Genomic DNA, 27,290 nt, shown 5'->3' with positions numbered 1-27,290 from the left:
CTTTCATGATAATACAAGACCAACATTTTTTTTTTCCCAGGAGATGAAGGATTTAGTAAGAGACTTGAATCTTTCCTAAGATGCCACTGAGTTACTTGGATCAAGGCTCAAAAGCAGGAATTTAATGTTAGCAGGAGTGTCTTTTTCATGGTTCAGACATTGTAAAAATGAGTTTGTTCAAAAACCAAAGGCAATAGTGTAGGGTTTTAGTAATAGGAAAGAACCAAGTGTCAAAACAAAAACCCTTTAAAAATTAACTTTTTATATATTATTAATAAAAACGATTAAAAAATACCACAGTTCTTAAAAAAGGAATCAGTACAGGGACTTGAGGCAATGATCCCGTGAAAGTTTAATCCACCGGTATATGCAAGAATAGCACAATACATAAAAAAAATTGACAATAGGAAACATCTAGGGAAGATAGATTGCGCCTATCCCTGAAGATATCCATTCCTATCAGCGGAGGTTGGCACCCTGAGTAGTGAAGTGGGGGGGATCTTTCCTACTATCCCGGTGGATAAACTTTCACGGGATCTCCTTTTTTAAGAACTGTGGTATATATATATAGATATATTTTTTTTAATCTTTTTTTTATTAATAATGTATTAAAAGTTAATTTTTAAAGGGTTTTTGTTTTGACACTTGAAAATGAGTTTGTTCCTTACTTTGCCCAGTAAGACAAGTTGCTATATTGCATCGATGTTGAAGGATTGATGAGTCAATGCAAAATCCAATATGATTCAGCGCAATGGCGTCTTTTAAATGATTCGTCAGTCTCAAAGCAGTTTTACTCCACAATGGCAGTTTTTACGCTTTCACCCCTACAGGTCATTCCGTACACTTAAAGGAAACCTACAAAAACTTTAAATTGATTCTTCGTAAGCTTAAATATGAAGACCAGGGTTGGAAAGTGGGTGGGCATTTGAAGGTCCTGTGCATGCTGCTCGGGCAAGAAGCTGGGTATACCAAATACCCTTGTTTTCTACGTCTGTGGAACAGTCGAGACCGACAAAATCACTGGACAAAGAAGAATTGGCAGCCGAGGGTGCTCAGTCGGTGAAAAAAAATGTTCTCCGAGAAACTTTAGTACCTCCCTATAAAGTTCTTCTACCACCTCTCCACATAAAATTGGGCTTGATGAAGCAATTCGCAAAATCACTTCCAAGAGATGGGGAATGCTTCAAATACTTGGTCTCCAAGTTTCCAAGCCTCTCGGAGGCAAAATTTAAAGGAAGGTGTGTTCATCGGACCAGACATTAGAAGGCTTATAGCTGATAGTTTGTCAGTACCGTGACAGATCCTCAAAAAGATGGGTGGCTTGCATCTAAAGAGGTCGGAGAGAAATTTTTAGGCAATAAATAAAGATCCTGAGTACAAAATGATGGTCGGACGAATACGGACAGCATTTCAAGCCTTGTTTACCTGATGGGTTTGAAAGTGCATTTCCTCCATTCCCACCTTGATTACTTTCCTGAAAATATGAGAGCTGTGAGTGAAGAGCAAGGTGAACGATTCCACTAGGACAATGTTCCCCAACTCCAGTCCTCAAGAGCCACCAACAGGTCATGGTTTCAGTATTTTCTTAGTATTGCACAGGTGATAATTGCATCACCTGCACAGGCAATAATTCCATCACCTGTGCAATACTAAGGAAATCCTGAAAACATGACCTGTTGGTGGCTCTTGAGGACCGGAGTTGGGGAACACTGCACTAGGACATAAGAGATGGAAAGAAGATACCAGGGAAAATAAAGCATTAGTGATGTTGGATGCTTCAGAGAAACATTCCAGATGCTACTCGCAAGCGTAAATGTACCAAGAAGAACCACAAAGGAGGGGGGAAAAAAACCTATTTTAGTGAGTGTTAGTGAGCTCATTTCAGTTCAAAAATAATTTTCTTGAAAAATTTGTAATAAAAATTAATTTTATAACTCTGTTTTCATTTATTTTGCAGTATTGCGTTATTTAACATAGTTACCTAAATTGGCAGGAAACGGAATGTCATATTACAAAATGGAGGTCACTTTCGTATTCGGCGCACCAAAAAACATTAAAATTATGTGGAATAACCAAAACTGCTATTGAAATTATATTTTTTGCAGACTTGTGTTTATCATTTTATGTAGGGTTTTCACTTGCGGTATTCTTATTGTCAGTTCAAAATGTTTTTTTTTCTTTCATTTTTAGGTGTTTTGTTATGATTTTGGCATGCTAGAAGTGACAGAAGTCACCAACCTAAGAACATTACACGAAAGCCTTTTGGTGTATGGTGTCATGTGTCTGGAGTGCTCTCTCATGGATATTCAGTAGGTTTTATTAATCAATATATTTATACAGACCGTTTTCAGGGATTTTGGGCACTTCTCCATTAGGTCTCATTCAAACGTCTACAATTTTTCACCTATGCAAAAATGGTCTGTTTTATCAGTTTTTTTTCGTTAGTTTAATCAGTGATTTTCACATATGGAAAAATAAATGCATTTCAAAGCTTCTGCTAACATTACAATGTTAAGTATGGACAACGCCCAGACTGCACACTGATACCGACCATGTGTTGTCTGTGATTTTCATGGACACCGAGACTTTTATGGGTGATTTCCACTGATGATGCACAAAAACTTAAATTCAGGTTTTATGTTCTTGTGCCGTATGCTTTATCCCCCTTCGCCACTGTAAAAGGGCAGGGTTCCCTCCTACGAAATATCAAACCTTATGGTTATCAATTAGGGGAAACCTCCCTACACCTCTATTGAGGTCCGATATTAACTATTATCGCCGAACTTGACTATTAATATCCACTAAATATGCCTCAACGTTATCTTTTCCTTATAATATATATATATGTATATATACTGACTGAGACTAAACAGTGTAAAAATAAAGGATATTTATTACACACACAAGTCTGCAGTCCATAACATACATATATATTTATACCCAAGCTGGTGAATATATATATATATATATATATATATATATATATATATATATATATATATATATATATATATATATATATATATATATATATATATATATATATATATATATACATATATACACACACACACACACACACACACACACACACACACACACACACACACCACACATATACGTACACACATATCACAACTCTGATATAGTAATACCACTACAGTATACAGTTATGTCCCAACAGTATTACACAGTAGTAACCAACAATATCCAGTAATATCATAACAATATCACTACAATATAAAAACCCACAATTACCTGCCTGATTACCCAAATCTCACAATATCAGCCCTCCCATCTATGTAGCTAACCCTAATGCCTAAGAGGTTACAGGGCCTAGTAAGAAAAGGGGATACAGAGTACTTATCCATCATGTAGGTCCATGATATTCCAGCATGCAGGCACAGCAAAGAGGCAGAACACATGTGTCTTGTGCCTTTTATGTCCAGCTAGAAGAGGTGTGTCCAGCCCCAGGTGTGTGTGGATGAGGTCACAAGTCTATTGATCACTGGCCTAAAGGTACCGTCACATTTAGCGACGCTGCAGCGATCTAGACAACGATCCCGATCGCTGCAGCGTCGCTGTGTGGTCGCTGGAGAGCTGTCATACAGACCGCTCTCCAGCGACCAACTATGCGAAGCCCCCTGGAAACCAGGGTAAACATCGGGTTACTAAGCGCAGGGCCGCGCTTAGTAACGCGATGTTTACCCTGGTTACCAGCGTAAACATAAAAAAAAAAACAAACACTACATACTTACATTCCGGTGTCTGTCCCCCGGCGCTGTGCTTCTCTGCACTGACTGTGAGCGCCAGCCGGGAAGCACAGCGCCGGGGGACAGACACCGGAATGTAAGTATGTAGTGTTTTTTTTTTTTTTACGTTTACGCTGGTAACCAGGGTAAACATCGGGTTACTAATCGCGGCCCTGCGCTTAGTAACCCGATGTTTACCCTGGTTACCAGTGAAGACATCGCTGAATGATTCAGCGATGTCTCCGGGAATCCAGCGACAAAATAAAGTTCTGGACTTTCTGCTCCGCCCAACGATGGCACAGCAGGATCCTGATCGCTGCTGTCTGTCAAACTCAACGATATCGCTAGCCAGGACGCTGCAACGTCACGGATCGCTAGCGATATCGTTCAGTGTGACGGTACCTTTAGTCCTAAATGAAACCTGATATACCAGCTTAAGGAGGTGGCTACTGAGCACATGTGGGGGAATTATATATCATTAAACACATCTCTGTGTAAAAATATACATTTTGGAGCACTTCCCTTCTACATTCCCTCTGTTGTCGAGAACTCGACAATGAAATTTGAGGGACGTTTTGTGCTGGGATTTATTTGCCTACTCAACCTCATTTATAACTAGTGACAGTTCAGGATGCAATGAAGCATAATTCTGCACTTAGGTACCTAGACATCATCCACAAGGCCATTAGCTCTTCCCTGCTGTTCACCGTAACCCACATCTCTATCCACAGAGTACACCTTCTTCTTTCTTGGATCTCTTTGTTGTCAAAATCAAAGTCTTTTGTTTTCAAAGTCTTTTTGCTATGTATAATATCTGTGGTCATGTCATTACCAGTCTTCAGGTGTCGGCCTATCCCAATGTCGTCTTACTGGTCAGACTCTGGAATGGCTTCACACAGTCCATAGGTCACCCAGCGTCATGCTGTGCATACCCTTCACCCTGCCAGACTTCACGTTACTCTATTTGAGTATATCTGGCTTGATGAGACTGCTGGGTGTCACAGTCTGTAGATGGGCCTCATGGCATTTTTGTAGCGGAGGCACGACTTGCATCAGGCACTACTTCACTTTTATCAGACATGCATCAGACACGACTTCCATCAGGTACTTCTTTATTCTTGGTTGAAGATAGTTGATGAGGTTCCTCCATAGATAGATACACAGATCTTTACTAGGCAGGTCAGAATTTCTGGACTAGGGAGTGAAGTCACAATACCTAAGTAGACTGCGGGAAGAACATCATCTAATTCTAACCGACATTCAATCCATCCCTTACGAACTTCACCATTGCTAGAGTTAAAGTGCCAATAACTTAGAAGCTATGGGGACCTGTCCCTAGAGAACCTCACTCTTTTTCCCCATTCACACAATACACATATATTACAATTCCATAATGCATATAGAGACTTAAGATAAAATAGCATGGCTGCTACTGATCCATAATACACATGAGGATCATTGATCCACGTACAGTTGGAGTTATCTATTGGCTGTAAATGCATGAACACCTTCACATGAACACGCTTACTGAGTATGTCAATATACAGGTAGTCCTGGACTTACACCTAAAGTGTCTATATGCACACACAGGGAATATAGACAATGAATATAACATCTATATATATATAGATATATAGATATAGATTCGGGGTAAAGGACTGGATTTTTCTTATGTCCTTGATCCCCTTCACCGACTGAGTTAATGGTGCTCAGCCTGACTTCCGTGCAGTTGGGTGTCCAGTCTTTTGGTCCTCCTGCAGATAATAAACAGTCCTATATATAAAATAATGACCAGGAGGAAAATGACAGGGCAAAGTGGCATTGGGTTTTATTACAGTTTCCTGCTCATGGCTGAAATCTGAGAGTAGATGTTTCAGCTCGGCACCAAATGTATGAGGGGTGTTCTGGAGTCTCTCAGGGGCATCTGGGCAAAGGTCAAGACTTCTTCTCTAGAGTGATAGGTGCTCTTCTACATAGATACCTAAAATGGGACAAAAGGAACAATACGCTCTGTTGTTGTTGATGTTAACAAACATCCTTATTTGATGCTTCCCTGTCCCCCCAAACTCACTCATTCTTTATACTTTTACTTCAGGGTGACCTCCCCCGTTTAGGCTTAGTTCACACTGCGTTAGTGCAGTCCGTTCAACAGATACATTAAACGGACTGCACTAACGCAAGTGCCGACGTTGGCACAGCGCTAGCGCAGATGGAGCATCTGCTAGCTCCATCTGCGCTAGCAGTGACGGACCCGGAAACGCTGCAGTCCGCGTCTCGGGTCTATCACTCAATGACGGCACATTGCTAGTGCACGCCCATTGTGGGCGTGCGCTAGCGATGCGTCCGCCATAGGAAGTAATGGCGGCGTTACCTGACTACATTACACCGTGTTATGCCGCGGTGTAACGTAGTCCGTTTAACGGATCACACTAACGCAGTGTGAACCAAGCCTTAACCTTTTTTGAGCTGCCCCGTAATTAGCTAATGCCTCAACTCTCCTGAACCCCACAAAATGAATGCAATTTTCTTATAGTTTGATCCTAGTCAATTGCCTCTTTCCTATACAGACACCCCTACCAGTTTTCCACAATTCAAAATAGTAACATACAACCCTCGCAGCTACTTAACACCCTAGGAAGACTAAACGTTAAACTAAGGTACACTGACTCTAGTTGTATCCTGCATCAGGTCTTAAGCAAAACCATGTTATCCGTCCAAACTTCAAGGTCAGCACACAGTATAACACGACACTCCCTCGTGTACGTCTGTTATCTGTCCATGCTTCTCCGCCTGTCTAAAGGTACCGTCACACTAGACGATATCGCTAGCGATCCGTGACGTTGCAGCGTCCTCGCTAGCGATATCGTCCAGTGTGACAGGCAGCAGCGATCAGGCCCCTGCTGTGCTGTCGCTGGTCGGGGAAGAAAGTCCAGAACTTTATTTCGTCGCTGGACTCCCCGCAGACATCGCTGAATCGGCGTGTGTGACACCGATTCAGCGATGTCTTCACTGGTAACCAGGGTAAACATCGGGTAACTAAGCGCAGGGCCGCGCTTAGTAACCCGATGTTTACCCTGGTTACCATCCTAAAAGTAAAAAAAACAAACACTACATACTTACCTACCGCTGTCTGTCCTCCAGCGCTGTGCTCTGCACTCCTCCTGTACTGGCTGTGAGCATCGGTCAGCCGGAAAGCAAAGCGGTGACGTCACCGCTCTGCTTTCCGGCCGCTTTGCTCACACAGACAGTACAGGAGGAGTGCAGAGCACAGCGCTGGAGGACAGACGGCTGTAGGTAAGTATGTAGTGTTTGTTTTTTTACTTTTAGGATGGTAACCAGGGTAAACATCGGGTTACTAAGCGCGGCCCTGCGCTTAGTAACCCGATGTTTACCCTGGTTACCGGCATCGTTGGTCGCTGGAGAGCGGTCTGTGTGACAGCTCTCCAGCGACCAAACAGCGACGCTGCAGCGATCGACATCGTTGTCTGGATCGCTGCAGCGTCGTTTAGTGTGAAGGTACCTTAACAAATCCTGTTATCATTGCAATCACATTGCACCTCAGATAAAGCCTTTCTGCCTCCTGTCAAAACCACACAAATCTAACAATACATTTCACTTACAAAAGAGCAAACTTGGCAAATAGAAGAAGAGTAAAAGAAATTAAACAAAACAAACAATCAGAAAGACCAGAGGCCAGACTGAAACTCTGAAAATTAAGTTTACATCAAGGCCTCACTAGCCTCTCTGGTTGTAATCGGCCATTTTGAGGAGTCTGCACATGGCAGGGCACAGACTGAGAGAAAATGCCATTATGTCTGTGAAACTGCCTGTGCTCCTTGACAATATTGCTAGGCCCCTCACAATTACTTGTGCAATAACAGTTCCTTGCAATATGTCCAAAGTGACCACATTTAAAACATTTCACAGAATATTTCCTCTCCCTCATTGTACCCGCCCGTTTGCGGTACCTGGCAATATCGCCGGAGCCAGCACAGGCATAACATCTAACACATGCCATGCCTGATTTATTGGCCCTGACAGAACATACTTCCTTCTGTCTGGAACTTTTAAACTCTTCCATTACTAAGGATGCACTCTAAACAATGTTACGCTTGAACTTTCTTTGTAATTTAGACAGCACATATGTCATTACTTTTCGTTATTGGATCAAAATTTGATAAAATATTTGATCCCTCACCTGTTCCATCACTCCCCCCTTTTTGCCCTGCACAGGGAACAATTGGTCGGGCTTTGGACCTTGTTTTCAGAGACAAAGAGAAGGCTGGTAACACATTTGAAAAATCATTGATGATATTTTTCAGACTAGTAATCAGTTGGGAGCTAGTATCCAGCTCCACACTGCACTGACTAATAATGGCATCACTAACTGCTGCCATTTCCTTCACAGCTTTGGTCTCAGCCCCAGACTGAATCAGCTGGGCTTCCATATCAACACAATGATTTTTCATTTTCAACAGTTGTGATTCAAGGCTAGCAATCTGCTTTTCTCTGTCCCCAATACTGTTCATTCTCTGCCAGTTGTGTCTGTAAGGCTACGTTCACATTTACGGCTTTGGGCGCAGCGTCGTCGACGCATGCATCATGCGCCCCTATCTTTAACATGGGGGGCGCATGGACATGCGCCGGTATGCGTTTTGATGCGTTGTACGACACATGCGTCAATTTGGTGCACCAGACAGGGCGCGTACGACGCTACATGTAGCATTTTTCCTGCGTCACATTTTCGATAATCAACGCATGCAACGCACTTGCGTCGTACATGCGTCTAAAAATCACATTAGTGTCAATGTAAAACGCATAGGGCGCAGGTGCCTGCGTTGACCTGCGTTGGTCGACTCATGCGTTTTTTGAGTTAAATGCAAGCGATGTAGTGTCTTGACACTTTTTTGGGAGTTTTGAATCTTCATTAAATTTAGAGAACAATGCATGCGTCAAAAAACGCTGCGTTGTGTATGCGTTTGACATGCGTTATGCGTTGCGTCGACGACGCTGCGCCCAAAGACACAAATGTGAACGAAGCCTAAGGCACACACTCGCTGCACATTAGTCACACAGCACTGGTAGTGGAAATTTGGGGAATCTGCATTATACAGGGATTCCTCATACACACAGATCAGTTTAGCTAACATTTGTAGTCGTTTACTTGATTTATTCAAGACCGAGACAGTCTCTCTATGCACATGCTGTCATGCCCATATGCTTGTTCCAATAGGACAGACCACAGCATTTCTGCAAATTTGGGTACAGTGGGGGTTACTGAGTGAAATTTACTGTGCTTTGCTAATCTTTAAAGGGTTGGTAAGTCCATACTCACTCTTCCTGAAGCCATCTTGGTCGTCCTCCTTGTCCCTTCTCTGCTGCTTGACAAAAAAGGTCCTTTTACCTCTGGAACACCTTTTCCTGACCAGCTGGACTTTACCTTGAGAACGACTATGACTCTTTGGAAGATTGGACTGGTAAAGATCACCCCAAACTCTCAAAGATTACCAAGCAAAGGAAAAAGAAAAAACGTTAAAAATCAGAAGACTGGGTTCTCTGTTTATTGATTTTGTTTTATGTATAGCTTGTATTGAAAATCTATGTCACCCGTCCAAACTATCAGCGCTCTGAACGCACAGAATTACACAACAGTTCACCCTGTATCAATGTAATCTGTCCACGTCCCTCCGGCCTGATCAGTTCACAGACGATGACCAGAAATTCATACAGCAAAGCATGAAAAACAAAATCTAAACAGTGGGCCTGTAGGAGCACTTCCCTTCTACAGCCACCCCAATAATAATAAAAATGTTAAAAAAACACACTTTACTGATGTGATTCACATTTTTCTTGCACAGATGACTGGAGAAGAGCACACTGTCTCTTTCTTGTCACTGTCATAGCCATTTTAACATGCTGATGATCATTCTTGGGCTGACGATGGGATGGCAACTACCAAGCTGTAGCTACTCGTGTCACGTGATTTCCTCCAAAAGTTGCCCCACGCTCTGCAGTATAGACAAATACTCCAACTGTTAATACAGAGTATGGAGAATGAGTCAATATAAGAGAAGAATTAGCAATTAGACTGGAGAACATGTGGTTTGCAGCCGCCTTAATGTGATTCCTCACGAATGAAGCGCATTGCAAAGTTTCATAGCTTTCAATGCTGGACTGGATTATGGAAAACAATATTATAAATATAGTTACTCTTTAAAGGGAACCTGTCACCCCCAAAATCGGAGGTGAGCTAAGCCGCCCCGATGTAACCTGAAAGATGAGAAAAAAAGGTTAGATTATACTCACCTGGGCGGGTGGTCCGATCCGATGGGCGTCGCGGTCTGGTCCAGGGCCTCCCATCTTCTTATGATGACGTCCTCTTGTCTTCACGCTGTGGCTCCGGCGCAGGCGTACTTTATCTGCCCTGTTGAGGGCAGAGCAGCGTGAAGACCAGAAGAGGACGTCATCGGACCGGACCGCAGCGGGAACGCCCCTGGGTTAGTATAATCTATCCTCTTTTCTTCTTTGCCTCATTGGGGGGACACAGACCGTGTGTGTATGTGCTGCTGCCACTAGGAGGCTGACACTAAGTGATACAAAGAAAGTTTGCTCCTCCCCTGCAGTATACACCCTCCTGCTGGCTCTCAGCTCCTCCCCTGCAGTATACACCCTCCTGCTGGCTCTCAGCTCCTCCCCTGCAGTATACACCCTCCTGCTGGCTCTCAGCTCCTCCCCTGCAGTATACACCCTCCTGCTGGCTCTCGGCTAACCAGTTCTTGCTTAGTGTCTGTAGGAGGCACACAGGTCTGTTTCAGACCCCAACGTTTTTATTTTACTTTTCTGTAAATTTTTATTTTTTAATTAACGGAGTGAAGGGGGCGACGGATCCTTTCAATGTTCCGATCTCCCCTGAACCATCAACAGGCGAGCTCGGCGAGTATACCTCCCCGTACCCTCTCCTGCGACGTGGGAAGCCATGCCTGAGCTGACTTCAGGGGCGACGGTTCCTTTCATGGTCCCGATCTCCCCACACCAGCAGCAGGCAAGCACATGGAGTGTCGCCTCCATGTATCCTCTCCTGGAGCCAGGCCTAACGCAGGACAACTGGCCCTGTCCACCCGGGGACCGAACTCCGTGGATGTACAGAGGCCCCTCTCTATGGCGTCCGAGCAGCCCCCACTGTCCCACCACTGTGAAAGCGGATGGCACAAGGAGGTGGTAAGTTCCTCTCCACCTCCCTAACAAAGGGATGATGGATTGAGGTTTATCCCTGCACCGTCCACGCTGCACAGAACAGCGCTGAAATCCACATCCGTGGCGGCTCCATGCCGGGACGCGCACCGATGGTGAGTGGATCCATCTTCAGTGGGATATTCACATGCTGACAGGCACCCTCAGCCACTTCCTTGTGGCCCACCTCCCTGAGGTAACAGCTCCGGCCGCCTGCAAAAATTTAGCCCCCGGCTTCGGCCGATGTGTAGGCCGCATCCCGGAAGCCTCGCCTGCACTATCGCACCCTAAGGCCGCTCCGCCTGCTGTTCTGGCGCTTCTCGACTGGAGCGCCCCTCACTTCTACCGCTGGTGTCTCCTGCCGGCTACAGAAATGTAGGCCCCGGCTTGGGCCTATTCAACATCGTGTCCCAAATTGGCGCTTCTCGCTCTCTGCGAGATTTTTATCAACTCTGCAACTGCCGGTGGCCATCTTGGTCCACCTGGCCAGCCCACGCTGGGATGACGGTTTCTGCATTAAAGGGGCACAGCGACTCTACCTCAGTACCTGACCAGTCCCTCGACAAGTATAAAGGCACAATGACCAGTATTCCCTGGTCCTAAAAGCACACAACCAGTATTCCCTGGTCTTAAAGGTGCATGTCCAGTATTCCTTGGTCTTAAAGGTGCATGGACCAGTATTCTCTGGTCTTAAAGGCGTATGACCAGTATTCCTTGGTCTTGAAGGTGCATGTCCAGTATTCTCTGGTCTTAAAGGCGTATGACCAGTATTCCTTGGTCTTGAAGGTGCATGTCCAGTATTCTCTGGTCTTAAAGGCACATGACCAGTATTCCCTGGTCTTAAAGGCATATGACCAGTATTCCCTGGTCTTAAAGGCACACGACCAGTATTCCCTGGACTTAAAGGCATATGACCAGTATTCCCTGGTCTTAAAGGCACACGACCAGTATTCCCTGGACTTAAAGGCATATGACCAGTATTCCCTGGTCTTAAAGGCATATGACCAGTATTCCCTGGTCTTAAAGGCACACGACCAGTATTCCCTGGACTTAAAGGCATATGACCAGTATTCCCTGGTCTTAAAGGCACACGACCAGTATTCCCTGGACTTAAAGGCACATGACCAGTATTCCCTGGTCTTAAAGGCATATGACCAGTATTCCCTGGTCTTAAAGGCACACGACCAGTATTCCCTGGACTTAAAGGCATATGACCAGTATTCCCTGGTCTTAAAGGCACACGACCAGTATTCCCTGGACTTAAAGGCATATGACCAGTATTCCCTGGTCTTAAAGGCACACGACCAGTATTCCCTGGTCTTAAAGGCACACGACCAGTATTCCCTGGACTTAAAGGCATATGACCAGTATTCCCTGGTCTTAAAGGCACACGACCAGTATTCCCTGGACTTAAAGGCATATGACCAGTATTCCCTGGTCTTAAAGGCATATGACCAGTATTCCCTGGTCTTAAAGGCACACGACCAGTATTCCCTGGACTTAAAGGCATATGACCAGTATTCCCTGGTCTTAAAGGCACACGACCAGTATTCCCTGGACTTAAAGGCACATGACCAGTATTCCCTGGTCTTAAAGGCATATGACCAGTATTCCCTGGTCTTAAAGGCACACGACCAGTATTCCCTGGACTTAAAGGCATATGACCAGTATTCCCTGGTCTTAAAGGCACACGACCAGTATTCCCTGGACTTAAAGGCATATGACCAGTATTCCCTGGTCTTAAAGGCACACGACCAGTATTCCCTGGTCTTAAAGGCACACGACCAGTATTCCCTGGACTTAAAGGCATATGACCAGTATTCCCTGGTCTTAAAGGCACACGACCAGTATTCCCTGGACTTAAAGGCATATGACCAGTATTCCCTGGTCTTAAAGGCATATGACCAGTATTCCCTGGTCTTAAAGGCACACGACCAGTATTCCCTGGACTTAAAGGCATATGACCAGTATTCCCTGGTCTTAAAGGCACACGACCAGTATTCCCTGGACTTAAAGGCACATGACCAGTATTCCCTGGTCTTAAAGGCATATGACCAGTATTCCCTGGTCTTAAAGGCACACGACCAGTATTCCCTGGACTTAAAGGCATATGACCAGTATTCCCTGGTCTTAAAGGCACACGACCAGTATTCCCTGGACTTAAAGGCATATGACCAGTATTCCCTGGTCTTAAAGGCACACGACCAGTATTCCCTGGTCTTAAAGGCACACGACCAGTATTCCCTGGACTTAAAGGCATATGACCAGTATTCCCTGGTCTTAAAGGCACACGACCAGTATTCCCTGGTCTTAAAGGCACACGACCAGTTTTCCCTGGACTTAAAGGCACACGACCAGTATTCCCTGGACTTAAAGGCATATGACCAGTATTCCCTGGTCTTAAAGGCACACGACCAGTATTCCCTGGTCTTAAAGGCACACGACCAGTTTTCCCTGGACTTAAAGGCACACGACCAGTATTCCCTGGACTTAAAGGCATATGACCAGTATTCCCTGGTCTTAAAGGCACACGACCAGTATTCCCTGGTCTTAAAGGCACACGACCAGTTTTCCCTGGACTTAAAGGCACACGACTAGTGTTGAGCATTCCGATACCGCAAGTATCGGGTATCGGCCGATACTTGCGGTATCGGAATTCCGATACCGAGATCCGATACTTTTGTGGTATCGGGTATCGGTATCGGATACATAGAGATGTGTAAAATAAAGAATTAAAATAAAAAATATTGATATATTTACCTCTCCGGCGGCCCCTGGACTCAGCGCGGGTAACCGACAGGCTTCGTTGTTCAAAATCAGCGCTTTTAGGACCTGAGAATCACGTCCCGGCTTCTGATTGGTCGCGGGCCGCCCATGTGACCGCCACGCGACCAATCACAAGCCGCGACGTCACCGCAAGCTATTAGCGCGCTCATTTTTGAAAAATGAGCGCGTTAATGACTTTCAAAGACGTAGCGGCTTGTGATTGGTCGCGGCCACGTGACCAATCACAAGCCGCGACGTCACCGCAAGCTATTAACGCGCTCATTTTTAAAAATGAGCGCGTTAATGGCTTTCAAAGACGTAGCGGCTTGTGATTGGGGCCGCGACCAATCACAAGCCGCTACGTCTTTGAAAGTCATTAACGCGCTCATTTTTAAAAATGAGCGCGTTAATAGCTTGCGGTGACGTCGCGGCTTGTGATTGGTCGCGTGGCGGTCACATGGGCGGCCCGCGACCAATCAGAAGCCGGGACGTGATTCTCAGGTCCTAAAAGCGCTGATTTTGAACAAAGAAGCCTGCCGGTTACCCGCGCTGAGTTCAGGGGCCGCCGGAGAGGTAAATATATCAATATTTTTTATTTTAATTCTTTATTTTACACATCCCTATGGATCCCAGGGCCTGAAGGAGAGTTTCCTCTCCTTCAGACCCTGGGAACCATGAGAATACCTTCCGATACTTGATGTCCCATTGACTTGTATTGGTATCGGATATCGGTATCGGCGATATCCGATATTTTTCGGGTATCGGCCGATACTATCCGATACCGATACTTTCAAGTATCGGACGGTATCGCTCAACACTACACACGACCAGTATTCTCTGGTCTTAAAGGCATATGACCAGTACTCCTTGGTCTTAAAGGCATATGACCAGTATTTCCTGGTCTTAAAGGCATATGACCAGTACTCCTTGGTCTTAAAGGTGCATGTCCAGTATTCCCTGGTCTTAATGGCGCGTGATCAATCCGAGGAGCCCTCCGCCGCCGACCCCAGCTTATCCCAGAGTACCTAGTTCCCCTCAGTGAGATAATATGACCCCTGATGAAGCCACCGCTGTGGCGACACACGTAGGGTATTTGCTCCCCTTTTGTGCCTGCTTTTACTAACATTGGGCTATTACACCCAACCCCTCTCAGGGGGAATGGCCAGTCTGCATGCTTTGCACATAGATAGTTGGTTTATTTAGAGTGCAATATTATGACTTTGTGCATTACTTGACTATATCTTAGTACTGGGGCACCTAGGGTCATTATGCCTGGCAAACATCACATTATTCTGTGATTAAGATCATTATTGGTATGTAGCCTCATGCTCTATTTGTTTGTACTTATATAATGCTACCACCTTATGTGCATTTTACTGTTTGCCATTTATTCTTTGTGGCCTGATTACAGGTCTTTTTGTTTTTTTTCAGAGTTGTTACACTGCATGCATCATTGGCTTTTGTACTTCAGTGCTCCTATTTTCTTATGTGCAAATTCTATGGCCGTTATTTGTCTGTCTGCATGGTTTGCCTTGCCACTATATACATTTCATGCATTTTGTAAATATGCTGTCCATATAGGAGTCTGAAGAATATGTATATACACACATTTCTTTCTTTCCCCCCTGATTTGTATACAGGCATTTGCCTTATTTCAGGCATTGTTCTAAACTGTTTTTAGATGTTTTTAATGTTTGTTCTGTGTTTCACCTTAATAAAGTTGTGTTTTTTTTGCACAAATCCTTGCTGCCTGGTGATCCCCACTTAATATGGCCTTTGCTGTTTCTTCTTTCTTGTATAGTTCCCCTCAATGGACTTTGTCACTGACCGTAATCCATGGTTCTCTGACCAAGAGATTGAATCCCTCCGTGTACAGTCTGTGACTCGAAGTGCTCGCAGGACGGATATACATGGTCCCTATCCTACATGGGAGCCGTCGGCTAGCAGGGGCCGCAAGTATTCTAGAAACGTACAGGTGTCTAGAAACATACCGGCATCTAGAAAACGGAAGTTTTCGTTTCCTGCTCCCTCACCAATGATTGGATGACAACAAGGCTCTGAATATGAATCTGATATTGACTGAACTTGCCAGAGCTTCAGAAAAGAGTAACCAGTCTCGGTACATTGACGAAGACTCTGGCTCTGCTCTAGACTACACAATGTCCCTCATAAGGTGACTAAACTCCCTCGTAGAGCATTTGCCGTTCAGTCCGGATAAGCGATTCACTGGACAGAAGCCTCTACGTGGGATGCCATGCCTGGCCTGATTTTTAAGGGCTATGGGTCCTTTAAAGGGCACCGATCTCCCCACACTATCAACAGACGAGCACACGGACTGTTGTATCCATGTTTCCTCTCTGCACCCAGGCCTAATGCCAGACAACCTGTCCTGTCCACCCGGAGACCTGAAATCTGTGGATGTACAAAGGCACCCTTTTTGGCGTACGAGCACCCCCCTCGGATGCAGCCACGCATTCTGCCACTGGGCAGATTAACTGGGTAGAATCTCCTGTGGTATACCTACCAGTATACCCGCCTGATGTATCATCAGTTAAAAATACCACGAACTGTCAGATAGCAAATCTGGTTCGTTCTGTCTTGCGGCTTCGGGTTCAGCGCTCTATCCTCCCTAGCCACCGCATGGATTGCTAAAGCAATGGTCTCCTGGCTGGAGTCCTTAGCTACCTTGATTCACACCAGTAACAACTGGCCAATCAAATCTTTTGAGCGGAAGACTGACAAGATCTAAGCGAACTTGGTTCCAAGAAGGGGAACGAAAAGTAACACCGACCCTGGACCTCAAACTTCTAACAATTTTTGACATGGTCCTCCTTCTGCTGATTCCGCTCAGCCGTTACTTCAACAGAAAAAGGTGCAGTTTTCAGCATCCATCGACATTCGGGATGCTTACCCTCTTCAAAAATTCCTTCGCTTTTCCATTCGTGAACAGCATTTTCAATAATAATAATAATTTTTATTTAGATAGCGCCAACATATTCCGCAGCACTTTACAATTAAGTGGGGACATGTACAGACAATAAATTCAGTATAAGTTAAGACAATTTAAACAGTGACATTAGGGGTGAGGTCCCTGCTCGCAAGCTTACAATCTACAAGGAAATGGGGGGACACAATAGGTGAAAAGTTCTTGTTGTTTCAGGTCTGGCAATTATAATAAATAGGGATTTTCATATGAAGCTGCATGATCCGGTCATCAGCCCGTGTGTTTAAGTGCAATAGTCAAGTATCGTGTGCATGGAGGGAGTGGAGACAGATGAATAGTAGGGTGCACATTTACATGCAGATAATATTTGGAAGGAGGGAACAGGACAAAGTTAGTTTACTGAGTAGTTGATGTGGTAGGCTTGTTTGAAGAGATGGGTTTTTAAAGCGTGCTTGATTAGGTCGGGGCTAGGTATCAGTCTGATCGTCTGGGGAAGTGCATTCGAGAGAGCTGGCGCAGCACGAGAGAAGTCTTGGAGACGGAGGTGCGAGGTTCGGATTACGGGGGATGTTAGTCTTAGGTCATTTGTAGAACGGAGGGCACATGTAGGGCGATAGACTGAGATGAGAGAGGAGGTATAAGGCGGTGCAGAACTGTGGAGGGCTTTGTGGGTGAGAGAGATGAGTTTATACTGGACCCTGTAGCGAATGGTTAGCCAGTGTAATGACTGGCACAAGATGGAGGCATCGGTGAAGCGGTTGGACAGAAATATGACCCTGGCTGCCACATTCAAGATGGATTGGAGAGGAGAAAGTTTGGAAAGAGGGAGAACGATCAGAAGAGAGTTGCAGTAGTCCAGACGAGAATGAATAAGAGCAACAGTTGGGGTATGTGCACACGTACAGGTTTTTTTTGCGTTTTTTCGTGCTAAAAACGCTATAAAAACTCATTAAAAACGCATACATTATGCATTCTATCATTTAGAATGCATTCTGCATGTTTTGTGCACATGGATGCGTTTTTTTCCGCGAAAAAAACACATCGCGGTTAAAAAATTAGCATGTTCATTATTTTTGCGGATTTTCTGCGTTTTTCCCGCAATTCTATGCATTTGAGAAAAAACGCACCGAAAACGTGTCAAATTCGCGGTAAAAACGCATGCGGATTTCTGGCAGAAATGTCCGATTTTTGTCAGGAAAATTTCTGCAAGAAATCCTGACGTGCGCACATACCCGAAGAGTCTTAGCAGTTTCAAAGGTGAGAAAAGGTCGGATTCTGGAGATGTTTTTAAGATGCAGGAGTCAGGAGCGAGTGAGTGATCGGATATAGGGAGTAAAGGAAAGTTCGGTGTCGAATATGACCCCAAAACAGCGGGCATGCTGTTTGGGAGTTATGGTTAAACCCTCCAGGGTAATTTCGATGTTGGGTAGAGTGAGTTTAGTAGAAGGGAGAAACACAAGTAGTTCAGTTTTGGAGAGATTTAGTTTCAGATAGAGGGAGGACATGATGTTAGAGACAGCAGACAGACAATCCTTGGTATTTTGAATTAGGGTAGGGGTGATGTCGGGGGAAGAAGTGTATAATTGGGTGTCGTCAGCATAGAGATGGTACTGGAACCCAAATCTGCTGATTGTTTGTCCAATAGGGGCAGTGTATAGAGAGAAGAGGAAAGGGGCCCAGGACTGAGCCCTGCAGAACCCCGATAGTAAGGGGAAGAGGAGAGGAAGAGGAGCCGGCAAAAGATACAGTGAAGGAGCGGTCAGAAAGGTAGGAGGAGAACCAGGAGAGGGCTGTGTCCTTGAGGCCTATGGAGCGGAGCATGGTGAGAAGGAGCTGGTGATCCACAGTATCAAATGCGGCAGATAGATCCAGGAGAATCAGCAGAGAGCAATGACCTTTGGATTTAGCTGTTATTAGGTCATTAGAGACTTTAGTGAGGGCAGTTTCAGTGGAGTGTAAAGAGCGGAAACCAGATTGTAAGGGGTCAAGAAGAGTTATCCGAGAGATAGCAGATTAGACGGGAGTGGACCAAGCGTTCCAGGAGTTTAGAGATGAAGGAAAGGTTAGAGACAGGTCTGTAGCCGTGCAGTTCTGGTCCAGGGATGGCTTTTTAAGTAAAGGGGTAATGATGGCATATTTAAATGAGGAGGGAAAGATGCCTGAGGAATGAGAGGTTAAATATTTTAGTCAGGTGAGTGGTGACCACTGGTGACAGAGACTGCAGGAGAGGTGAAGGAATGGGGTCACTATTGCAGGTTGTAGGCCGGGCAGAAGCGAGGAGCTTGGAAACTTCTTCTTCTGAAACAGGCTCAAAGATGTCTAATGAGCTTGAGGTGCGGCAGGGAAGGGGATCCAGGCACTGAGGAGATTGGGCTGAGATATCCTGATGGATGTGGTTGATTTTTTTTCTAGGAAATAAGTGGCCAGATCCTCACCACTGAGATTGGAGATGGGGGCCTGTACTTTAGGTTTCAGGAGGGAGTTTAAGGTTTCAAAAAGTCGTTTTGGGTTGTTGGAGAGTGAGGTGATGAGGGTGGTGAAGTTGGATTGTTTGGCCAGAGAAAGGGCAGAGTTATAGGTTTTAAGCATGAACTTATAGTGGATGAAGTCTTCTGCTAAGAGAGATTTTCTCCACTGCCGCTCTGCACACCTTGAGCAACGCTGAAGAAAGCGTGTTTGCATAGTGTGCCAGGGCTGCCGTTGTCTGTGTTGGGTCTTTCTGCGTGTAGAAGGTGCTGCTTCGTCCAGGGCATTCTTAAGTGTAATATTGAAGTGTGACAATGCGAAGTCTGGACAGGAGAGTGAGGAGATGGGGCTAAAGATGTGTGGAGGTTGTCCATAAGCTGCTGGGTATTAATGGTACGTGTATTCCGATAAGTGTGGTAAGTGGGGGTGTCCCGCGTGAGGAGACAATTGTTGACAGAGAAGGAAAGAAGGTTGTGGTCCGAGAGCGGGAGAGTGGAGTTAGGAAAGTCCTACAGCGATCCAGGACGGGAAGTCACAACCTTGTCCTTCAGCCTTGCTTCTGCACCCAGAGTGTTCGCAAGGGTCATGGCAGATGTCATGTTTCTCTTGCATCCTTGAGGCGTGCTCGTCCTGCCCTGTTTGGTCGACTGTCTAGCCGCCCTTCCAGGACTACTCTGAGTCGTCTATATCACTTACAATACCCTCCCACCTGGGCTGGCAGCTAAACGTAGACAAGTTCTCCTCATTTCCAGCCCAGCAGATATCCTTTGAGTATGATTCTGCACACATCCAGAAGGATGGTAATTCCCCTCGTGACAAGGTCACGGCCCTTCAACAGGGAGCTCGTGCACTTGATTACTCATCCCCTCTTTTCATTCGATTTGCTGGGAGGGTTCTCAGGAAAAATGGTGACGACAATGGAAGCAGTTTCCTTCGCTCCGCTCGTTTTCAGCAAGTCTGACAGACTTTCAAACGATAGTCTCTGAGCTACTTCATCCAGAGCCTTTCTCCCGGTTCATTGGTTATTAGTAACTACCAATGCCAGTCTTCTTCTCCCTATCATTGCTCTGGACATCCGAACGGTAGTCCTACAGCAGGTCCACTGCCTTCTGGTGGGTCACCATATCCGAATTCAATTGGATAATGATGCCACGGCGGTGCCATACGTCAATCATCTAGCAGGTACTCACGGTCAGGCTCCATGACCGAGGTACCTCACATTCTCTTATGGGCCGAGATCTATCATTCGGTGATCTCCGCAGTATATATCCCAGGAGTACAACTCTGGACGGCAAACAAATTCAGCCGTCAGGGTTCCGCCTCAAGTCAGTGAGAACTTCATCCTGAGGTCTTCCATCAGATCTGCCTTCATCGGAGCTCTCCAGTTGTAGATCGGACGGCGTCCAGACTGAATGCCAATGTACTCGAGTTCGTGGTTCGGCCTCCAGATCCAAGAGCCATCGCACTGCATGCTCTGATTCTGACTTGGTACCAGTTTCCATAACTCCCCTTCCACTACTTCCGAGAGCCTTTCAGATGCAGAAAGGGCCCCAGTGATCCTCCAAGATCTGCACTGACCACGTCAGTTTTTGTTTGCGGAGCTAGTATCTTCCCGCCTTATTGCAGCAAAACTGCAAGTAGGGACTTTTTCACAGAGAGTGTTCACATGTAGTTCTTCCCTTTAGCATGCCATTAGATCATTGGGACCTTAATGGTCCTAGGAGTCTTACAGTAGACTCCTTTTCATCCGGGCAAACTTTACCATCAGGGAAGTTCGCCCCTTTTTTCTCTGCGATATCCTCACTCTGACGAGTCTTTGGAGCTAGCTCCCTGCTCTTTCAGACTTTTTTTCCCTTATTACCTTCAAGGCAAGGTTGTCCTCAGGCCATCCCCATCCCTTGTTACCAAGGTGGCATTGTATTACTACTGTTATGAGGGCATAGTTCTTCTCTCATCTCTTTCAGCACCAGTCCACAAAATAGAATGAGTTCCCCATATTCTGGACGAAGTGAGTGCTCTGACTAGGTACGTCTTGAGGACGGCGCCCTTCCAAAGGTTGGACACTTTATTTGGGCTTCCTGACCGTAAGAGGAAGGCTTCCTGATGTTTTCCCGAAGGGTTTAGCCGTTTCATCGGCCATGATAGCATGGTGGATTCTTTTCACCATCCAGGAGTCCTTTCGTGCTAGATGTCAGCCTATCTCCAAGGGTTCTAGGCACCAGGAATCGGCAAGGCACGCCTGCAAGCTTGCGGATTCGTCCAGTCCGCATGCATTCTTGAAGCACTATAATTCCCACACTTCCACAGATGTGAGTCTGGGTAGGCTGACTCTGCAGGCCGCGGTGGTGCACTTGTAAGTAGCAGTTACACAGGGCCTGATCTGATGTTGTCCCCACCCAGGGACTTGTTTGGGACGTCCCACGGTCTGTGTCCCCCAATGAGGCGAAGGAGAAATAGGGATTTTTGTGTACTCACTGTAAAATCCTTTTCTCCGAGCCATTCATTGAGGGACACAGCTCCCACCCTGGTATTAGCTTGTGCTTGTTTTTATAATCTGATATGCTATACTCTCATATATAATATGACATGCTTATGTTATTGATCTCCTACTGCATATATATATATATATATATATATATATATATATATATATAATCTTTATTTTTATATAGCGCTAACATATTCCGCAGCGCTTTACAGTTTTTGCATCATCACTGTCCCCGATGGGGCTCACAATCTAGAATCCCTATCAGTATGTCTTTGGAATGTGGGAGGAAACCGGAGTGCCCGGAGGAAACCCACGCAAACACGGAGAGAACATACAAACTCTTTTGCAGATGTTGTCCTGGGTGGGATTAGTACCCAGGACCCCAGCGCTGCAAGGCTGCTGTGCTAACCACTGCGTCACCGTGCTGCCCCACGGCAATTTTTTTTTTTTTAAACATTGTGTTAAAATAAAACGTTGCAAAAATGTTTAAAGGAAGCCTTTCACCCCCAAAATTGATGATGAGGTACGTTCACCGTCATCAGGGGCTTATCTGCAGCATTCTGTAATGCTGTTGATAAGTCCCCGATGTTACCTGAAAGAGGAGAAAAAGAAGTTAGATTATACTCAACCACGGGCGGTCCCGCTGCGGTCCAGGTCCGATGGGTGTCTTATGTCCGGTCCGGAGCCTCCCATCTTCATTCCATGACGTCCTCTTCTGGTCTTCACGCCGCCGCGGCTGCAGCGCAGGCGTACTTTATCTGCCCTGTTGAGAGCAGAGCAAAGTACTGCAGTGCGCAGGCCTCTCTGACCTGTCCCGGCGCATGTGCACTGCAGTACTATGCTCTGCCCTCAACAGGGCAGACAAAGTACGCCTGCGCTGCAGCCGCAGCGTGAATACCAGAAGAGGACGTCATGGAATGAAGATGGGAGGCTCCGGACCGGACCTCAGACACCCATCGGACCCGGACCGCAGCGGGACCGCCCGTGGGTGAGTATAATCTAACCTCTCTTTCTCCTATTTTAGGTAACATCGGGGGCTTATCTACAGCATTTCAGAATGCTGTAGATAAGCCCCTGATGACGGTGAGCTTACCTCACCATCAATTTTGGGGGTGACCGGTTCTCTTTAAAGAGATAAATATAACTTACATACCTGATTTATAAGTTAGTTTCTGATGTAACAATTATTTTTAAAGCATCATTCTCACTTACGTGGTCCCAAGTGGCCTGCTATACATCAAGAACCACTGGTATACAGTAGAAATATAGCCGTTCTGTGCTTTATTCTAGAGGAAACTCTATTTGCATGTTTCCATCTTATTGTATAAATGCCTCCTGTTCGTCCATTATCCTTTGTTCCAAATAGTTTGATTAAACTGGTCTTAGGTTCGTTTTAGCCCCCTATCCCACCCCCACCTTACTCAACCTGTGCTACCTAACTTTTCCCTGTATTTTTTTGTGTTTTGCAGTCCGGCTGGAGGATGTCAGAATTGGACTGGAACAGCTCGTGACTTCGTTAAATGTTACCTTACTGGAGCAGTTGTCACTTTGATTATTGAAGTCAGTACTGTGAACGTGTTCACATTCATACAGATAAATAATTCATTAGTTTGTCCTAGAAAAGCTAAACCACAAGTCAGCTCGTGTTTTTTTTTTTTTTTTAAATGAATGAGGAGTCATTCAAAATCTTCAAAAAAGAAAGAAAACTCCACATTTCCAACTAGTATTAATTTCCATAAAGATGAACCCTGCATGCAAAACCATTGCATACAATGTACAGGTCAAAAGTTTGGGCACACTTGTAAATGCAATAGATTTTTTGTTCTTATTAGAATGTGCACATTGTAGATTCAGAATAATTGATTAAAGACAGAAAAACCATGATGGAACACATGGAAACACAGGCATTAAGCAAATGTGCAACAACCCTGAACATTTTTTAAACCTTAGATTCCTCACAGTACCCCACATTTATTATGAGGACAGTTGCCCTCTCCCCCGTTGGCATTTTGTTAAGCAGCTTTATTAAGTTGTCAACAGGAATGGCTTTCTAACACTTTTGAAGGAGTTCCCAGAGATGCTGAACACATGTTGACTGCTTTTCTTTCACTCTTCATCCAGCTCGTCCCAAACCACTTCAATAAGGTTGGGGTCGGATGATTATGGAGGCCATGTCCTCTCTGGGCCATGTCTTTTTTCACTTCTGGACATGCGGAAGCATACACCCAGCTTCATTGGCGCCAAGACGTAGGCGATGAAATCCATGCACGAGATTTGCAGAGAGCTGGCGATTTCACGCAGGCTCTTGCAAATCATGTTATCAGATTCACAGTCTGAATCTACAATAGGTATTGTATGAACTACTTATTGTCCATATGGTTTGCTGTCCTATCATTATCTAGACAAGGCTCACACTTGCATCGGAGCCAATGGTAGTCAGATGGGTGGCGTTTTGTGCCCAGTTCCTTCAGGTGTTCATTTTTTCTGTTCCTATTACAAATCCACCAATACCATTGTGATTCTATCTAGCCCATTGACAATCAGTAGTCTTGCTTTTCCTTGGGCGATTTGATTTGTCCGTAGTCTGTTTTCTCATGGAGTTTAATTTGCAAACTGAAAAATGGAAAAGATAAAAATGGCTTTCTTCTCTAACCTAGAACCTAGTTAGAAGCACTTAAGACTGAAAACGTACTTTAAAGCGGTTGTTTAGCCCTCATCAAAATCTTTATAGGTGGCATAGAATAGGCATACTCACCGCTGTCACCTCCAGTGCAGGCCATTCTGGTGGTCTTCCTCAGAGTTTGAAACTAAGGCATTCCAGTCATTGGTCCTCCGAACTTGAAGGTTGGTGCAGGCTCTGGTGACTGAAGCAACGCCTCATAAAAGGAGTAAGGGAAGTAAAAGCAGCCGAGCTGAGACCATGCATATCCATTCTCTCAGACACAGAGATTGTCTTGCTCTTTGTGTCATTGAGGTCTGGGACCACCAGCATTTTTCAAGAACTGGATGGACTCTTTTATTCCACTGGTCCTTGACAAACTATAAGACTTGTTCAACAACATTTCCCTTAATTGTATAGTGACAAACTCATTTTGACGTTAGGGTATTTTATGAATGGGTCGTTTCCACTAATGTTCTACCTGTAATAGGATGAATATTTTCTTTACAAAAATTATTTGCATCGGATGTAGTAGTTGAGCTCACACACGTACTGTATTGTGTTCCCGTTGGCATATTTTATTTTTCTGTTTTGGTTAATATTTATTTTCTGGTGCATGATTAACATTGTATCAACATCGTCTCCATTTTAATATAAAGTATTCTTCCTTAGGACAATGTTTCAACTTGGCCTTTACCGGTTAGAATCTTAATCAAGAATGAATTAGGCACGAAGGTTGATATCTCTGAATCCTTGGTTACAGCGGGATTAGCGCTGAGAGATCGAAGGTCTGTGCCCATTAGTTGTAACCTACAACATCACATCTAATTCATGCATTGAAACACGGAATGGCAGGATCTTGCGTTCATATATTTATTAAAATATAATTTAACAAAAAATAAAAATGTAAAAAATGGAGAAGTGCAGGATTGGTGTTGCTGGCATTGTTACTGGAGGACTCAGAATGCCAGGGTATGTTGCTGCTACTAGCAGGCGAGCACAAAGCTAAAAGTGTTAGCTCCCTGTGATCACCCTGTACCATTCCTGCACACCACTCCCCAGTTTATTGTAGCTTCGTGTCTGCTGGAGGCAGAAAAAAGTCAGCTCCTCCTCAGCAAACTGCGCCCTCGTACTTGCACCAAACTGCTCAGTTTACCTTAGGCTATGTGCACATGTTCTGGTTTTTTCGCGGTAAAAACGCTATAAAAGCTCATTAAAACACATACATTATGCATCCTATCATTTAGAATGCATTCTGCATGTTTTGTGCACATGATGCGTTTTTTTTCCCGCAAAAAAAAAAAAAAACCGCAGCACGGTAAAAAAAAAGAAGCATGTTCATTAACCCCTTCATGACCCAGCCTATTTTGACCTTAATGACCTGGCCGTTTTTTGCAATTCTGACCAGTGTCCCTTTGAGGTAATAACTCAGGAACGCTTCAACGGATCCTAGCGGTTCTGAGATTGTTTTTTTTCGTGACATATTGGGCTTCATGTTAGTGGTAAATTTAGGTCAATAAATTCTGCGTTTATTTGTGATAAAAACGGAAATTTGGTGAAAATTTTGAAAATTTCGCAATTTTCACATTTTGAATTTTTATTCTGTTAAACCAGAGAGTTATGTGACACAAAATAGTTAATAAATAACATTTCCTACACGTCTACTTTACATCAGCACAATTTTGGAAACAACATTTTTTTTTTTTACTAGGAAGTTATAAGGGTTAAAATTTGACCAGTGATTTCTCATTTTTACAATGAAATTTACAAAACCATTTTTTTTAGGGACCACCTCACATTTGAAGTCAGTTTGAGGGGTCTATATGGCTGAACATACCCAAAAGTGACACAATTCTAAAAACTGCACCCCTCAAGGTGCACAAAACCACATTCAAGAAGTTTATTAACCCTTCAGGTGCCTCACAGCAGCAGAAGCAACATGGAAGGAAAAAATGAACATTTAACTTTTTAGTCACAAAAATGATCTTTTAGCAACAATTTTTTTATTTTCCCAATGGTAACAGGAGAAACTGAACCACGAAGCTTGTTGTCCAATTTGTCCTGAGTACGCTGATACCTCATATGTGGGGGTAAACCATTGTTTGGGCGCACGGCAGGGCTTGGAAGGGAAGGAGCGCCATTTGACTTTTTTGAATGAAAAATTGGCTCCACTCTTTAGCGGACACCATAGCACGTTTGGAGAGCCCCCGTGTGCCTAAAAATTGGAGCTCCCCCACAAGTGACCCCATTTTGGAAACTAGACACCCCAAGGAACTTATCTAGATGCATAGTGAGCACTTTAAACCCTCAGGTGCTTCACAAATTGATCCGTAAAAATGAAAAAGTACTTTTTTTTCACAAAAAAATTCTTTTAGCCTCAATTTTTTCATTTTCACATGGGCAACAGGATAAACTGGATCCTAAAATTTGTTGGGCAATTTCTCCTGAGTACACCGATACCTCACATGTGGGGGTAAACCACTGTTTGGGCACATGGTAAGGCTCGGAAGGGAAGGAGCGCCATTTAACTTTTTGAATGAAAAATTATCTCCATCGTTAGCGGACACCATGTCGCGTTTGGAGAGACCCCGTGTGCCTAAATATTGGAGCTCCCCCACAAGTGACCCCATTTTGGAAACTGGACCCCCCAAGGCACTTACCTAGATGCCTAGTGAGCACTTTAAACCCCCAGGTGCTTCACAGAAGTTTATAACGCAGAGCCATGAAAATAAAAAATTATTTTTCTTTCCTCAAAAATGATTTTTTAGCCTGGAATTTCCTATTTTGCCAACGGTAATAGGAGAAATTGGACCACAAATGTTGTTGTCCAGTTTGTCCTGAGTACGCGGATACCCCATATGTGGGGGTAAACCACTGTTTGGGCACACGGCAGGGCTCGGAAGGGAAGGCACGCCATTTGGCTTTTTAAATGGAAAATTAGCTCCAATCATTAGCGGACACCATGTCGCGTTTGGAGAGCCCCTG

At 44.7% G+C, this 27,290-nt stretch overlaps 1 protein-coding gene across 1 annotated transcript in view; it reads left to right on the top strand.

Annotated features, from left to right (window-relative positions):
* Positions 1–27,290, top strand: part of RNF17 (ring finger protein 17) — a 341,311-nt gene that overhangs the window by 162,239 nt on the left and 151,782 nt on the right. Inside the window, exons 17-19 of the mRNA XM_069759912.1 lie at positions 2,191–2,309; positions 23,116–23,206; positions 24,978–25,093. Of these exons, the coding sequence (XP_069616013.1) occupies positions 2,191–2,309; positions 23,116–23,206; positions 24,978–25,093 (326 nt within the window). The remainder of the gene's footprint in view (positions 1–2,190; positions 2,310–23,115; positions 23,207–24,977; positions 25,094–27,290) is intronic.

This window comes from Ranitomeya imitator, chromosome 3, assembly GCF_032444005.1.
Source record: "Ranitomeya imitator isolate aRanImi1 chromosome 3, aRanImi1.pri, whole genome shotgun sequence".
Taxonomy (NCBI): Eukaryota; Metazoa; Chordata; class Amphibia; order Anura; family Dendrobatidae; genus Ranitomeya; species Ranitomeya imitator.
The sequence above is the reverse complement of the archived record's forward strand: the minus strand, read 5'-3'. Positions and strand labels throughout refer to the sequence as shown.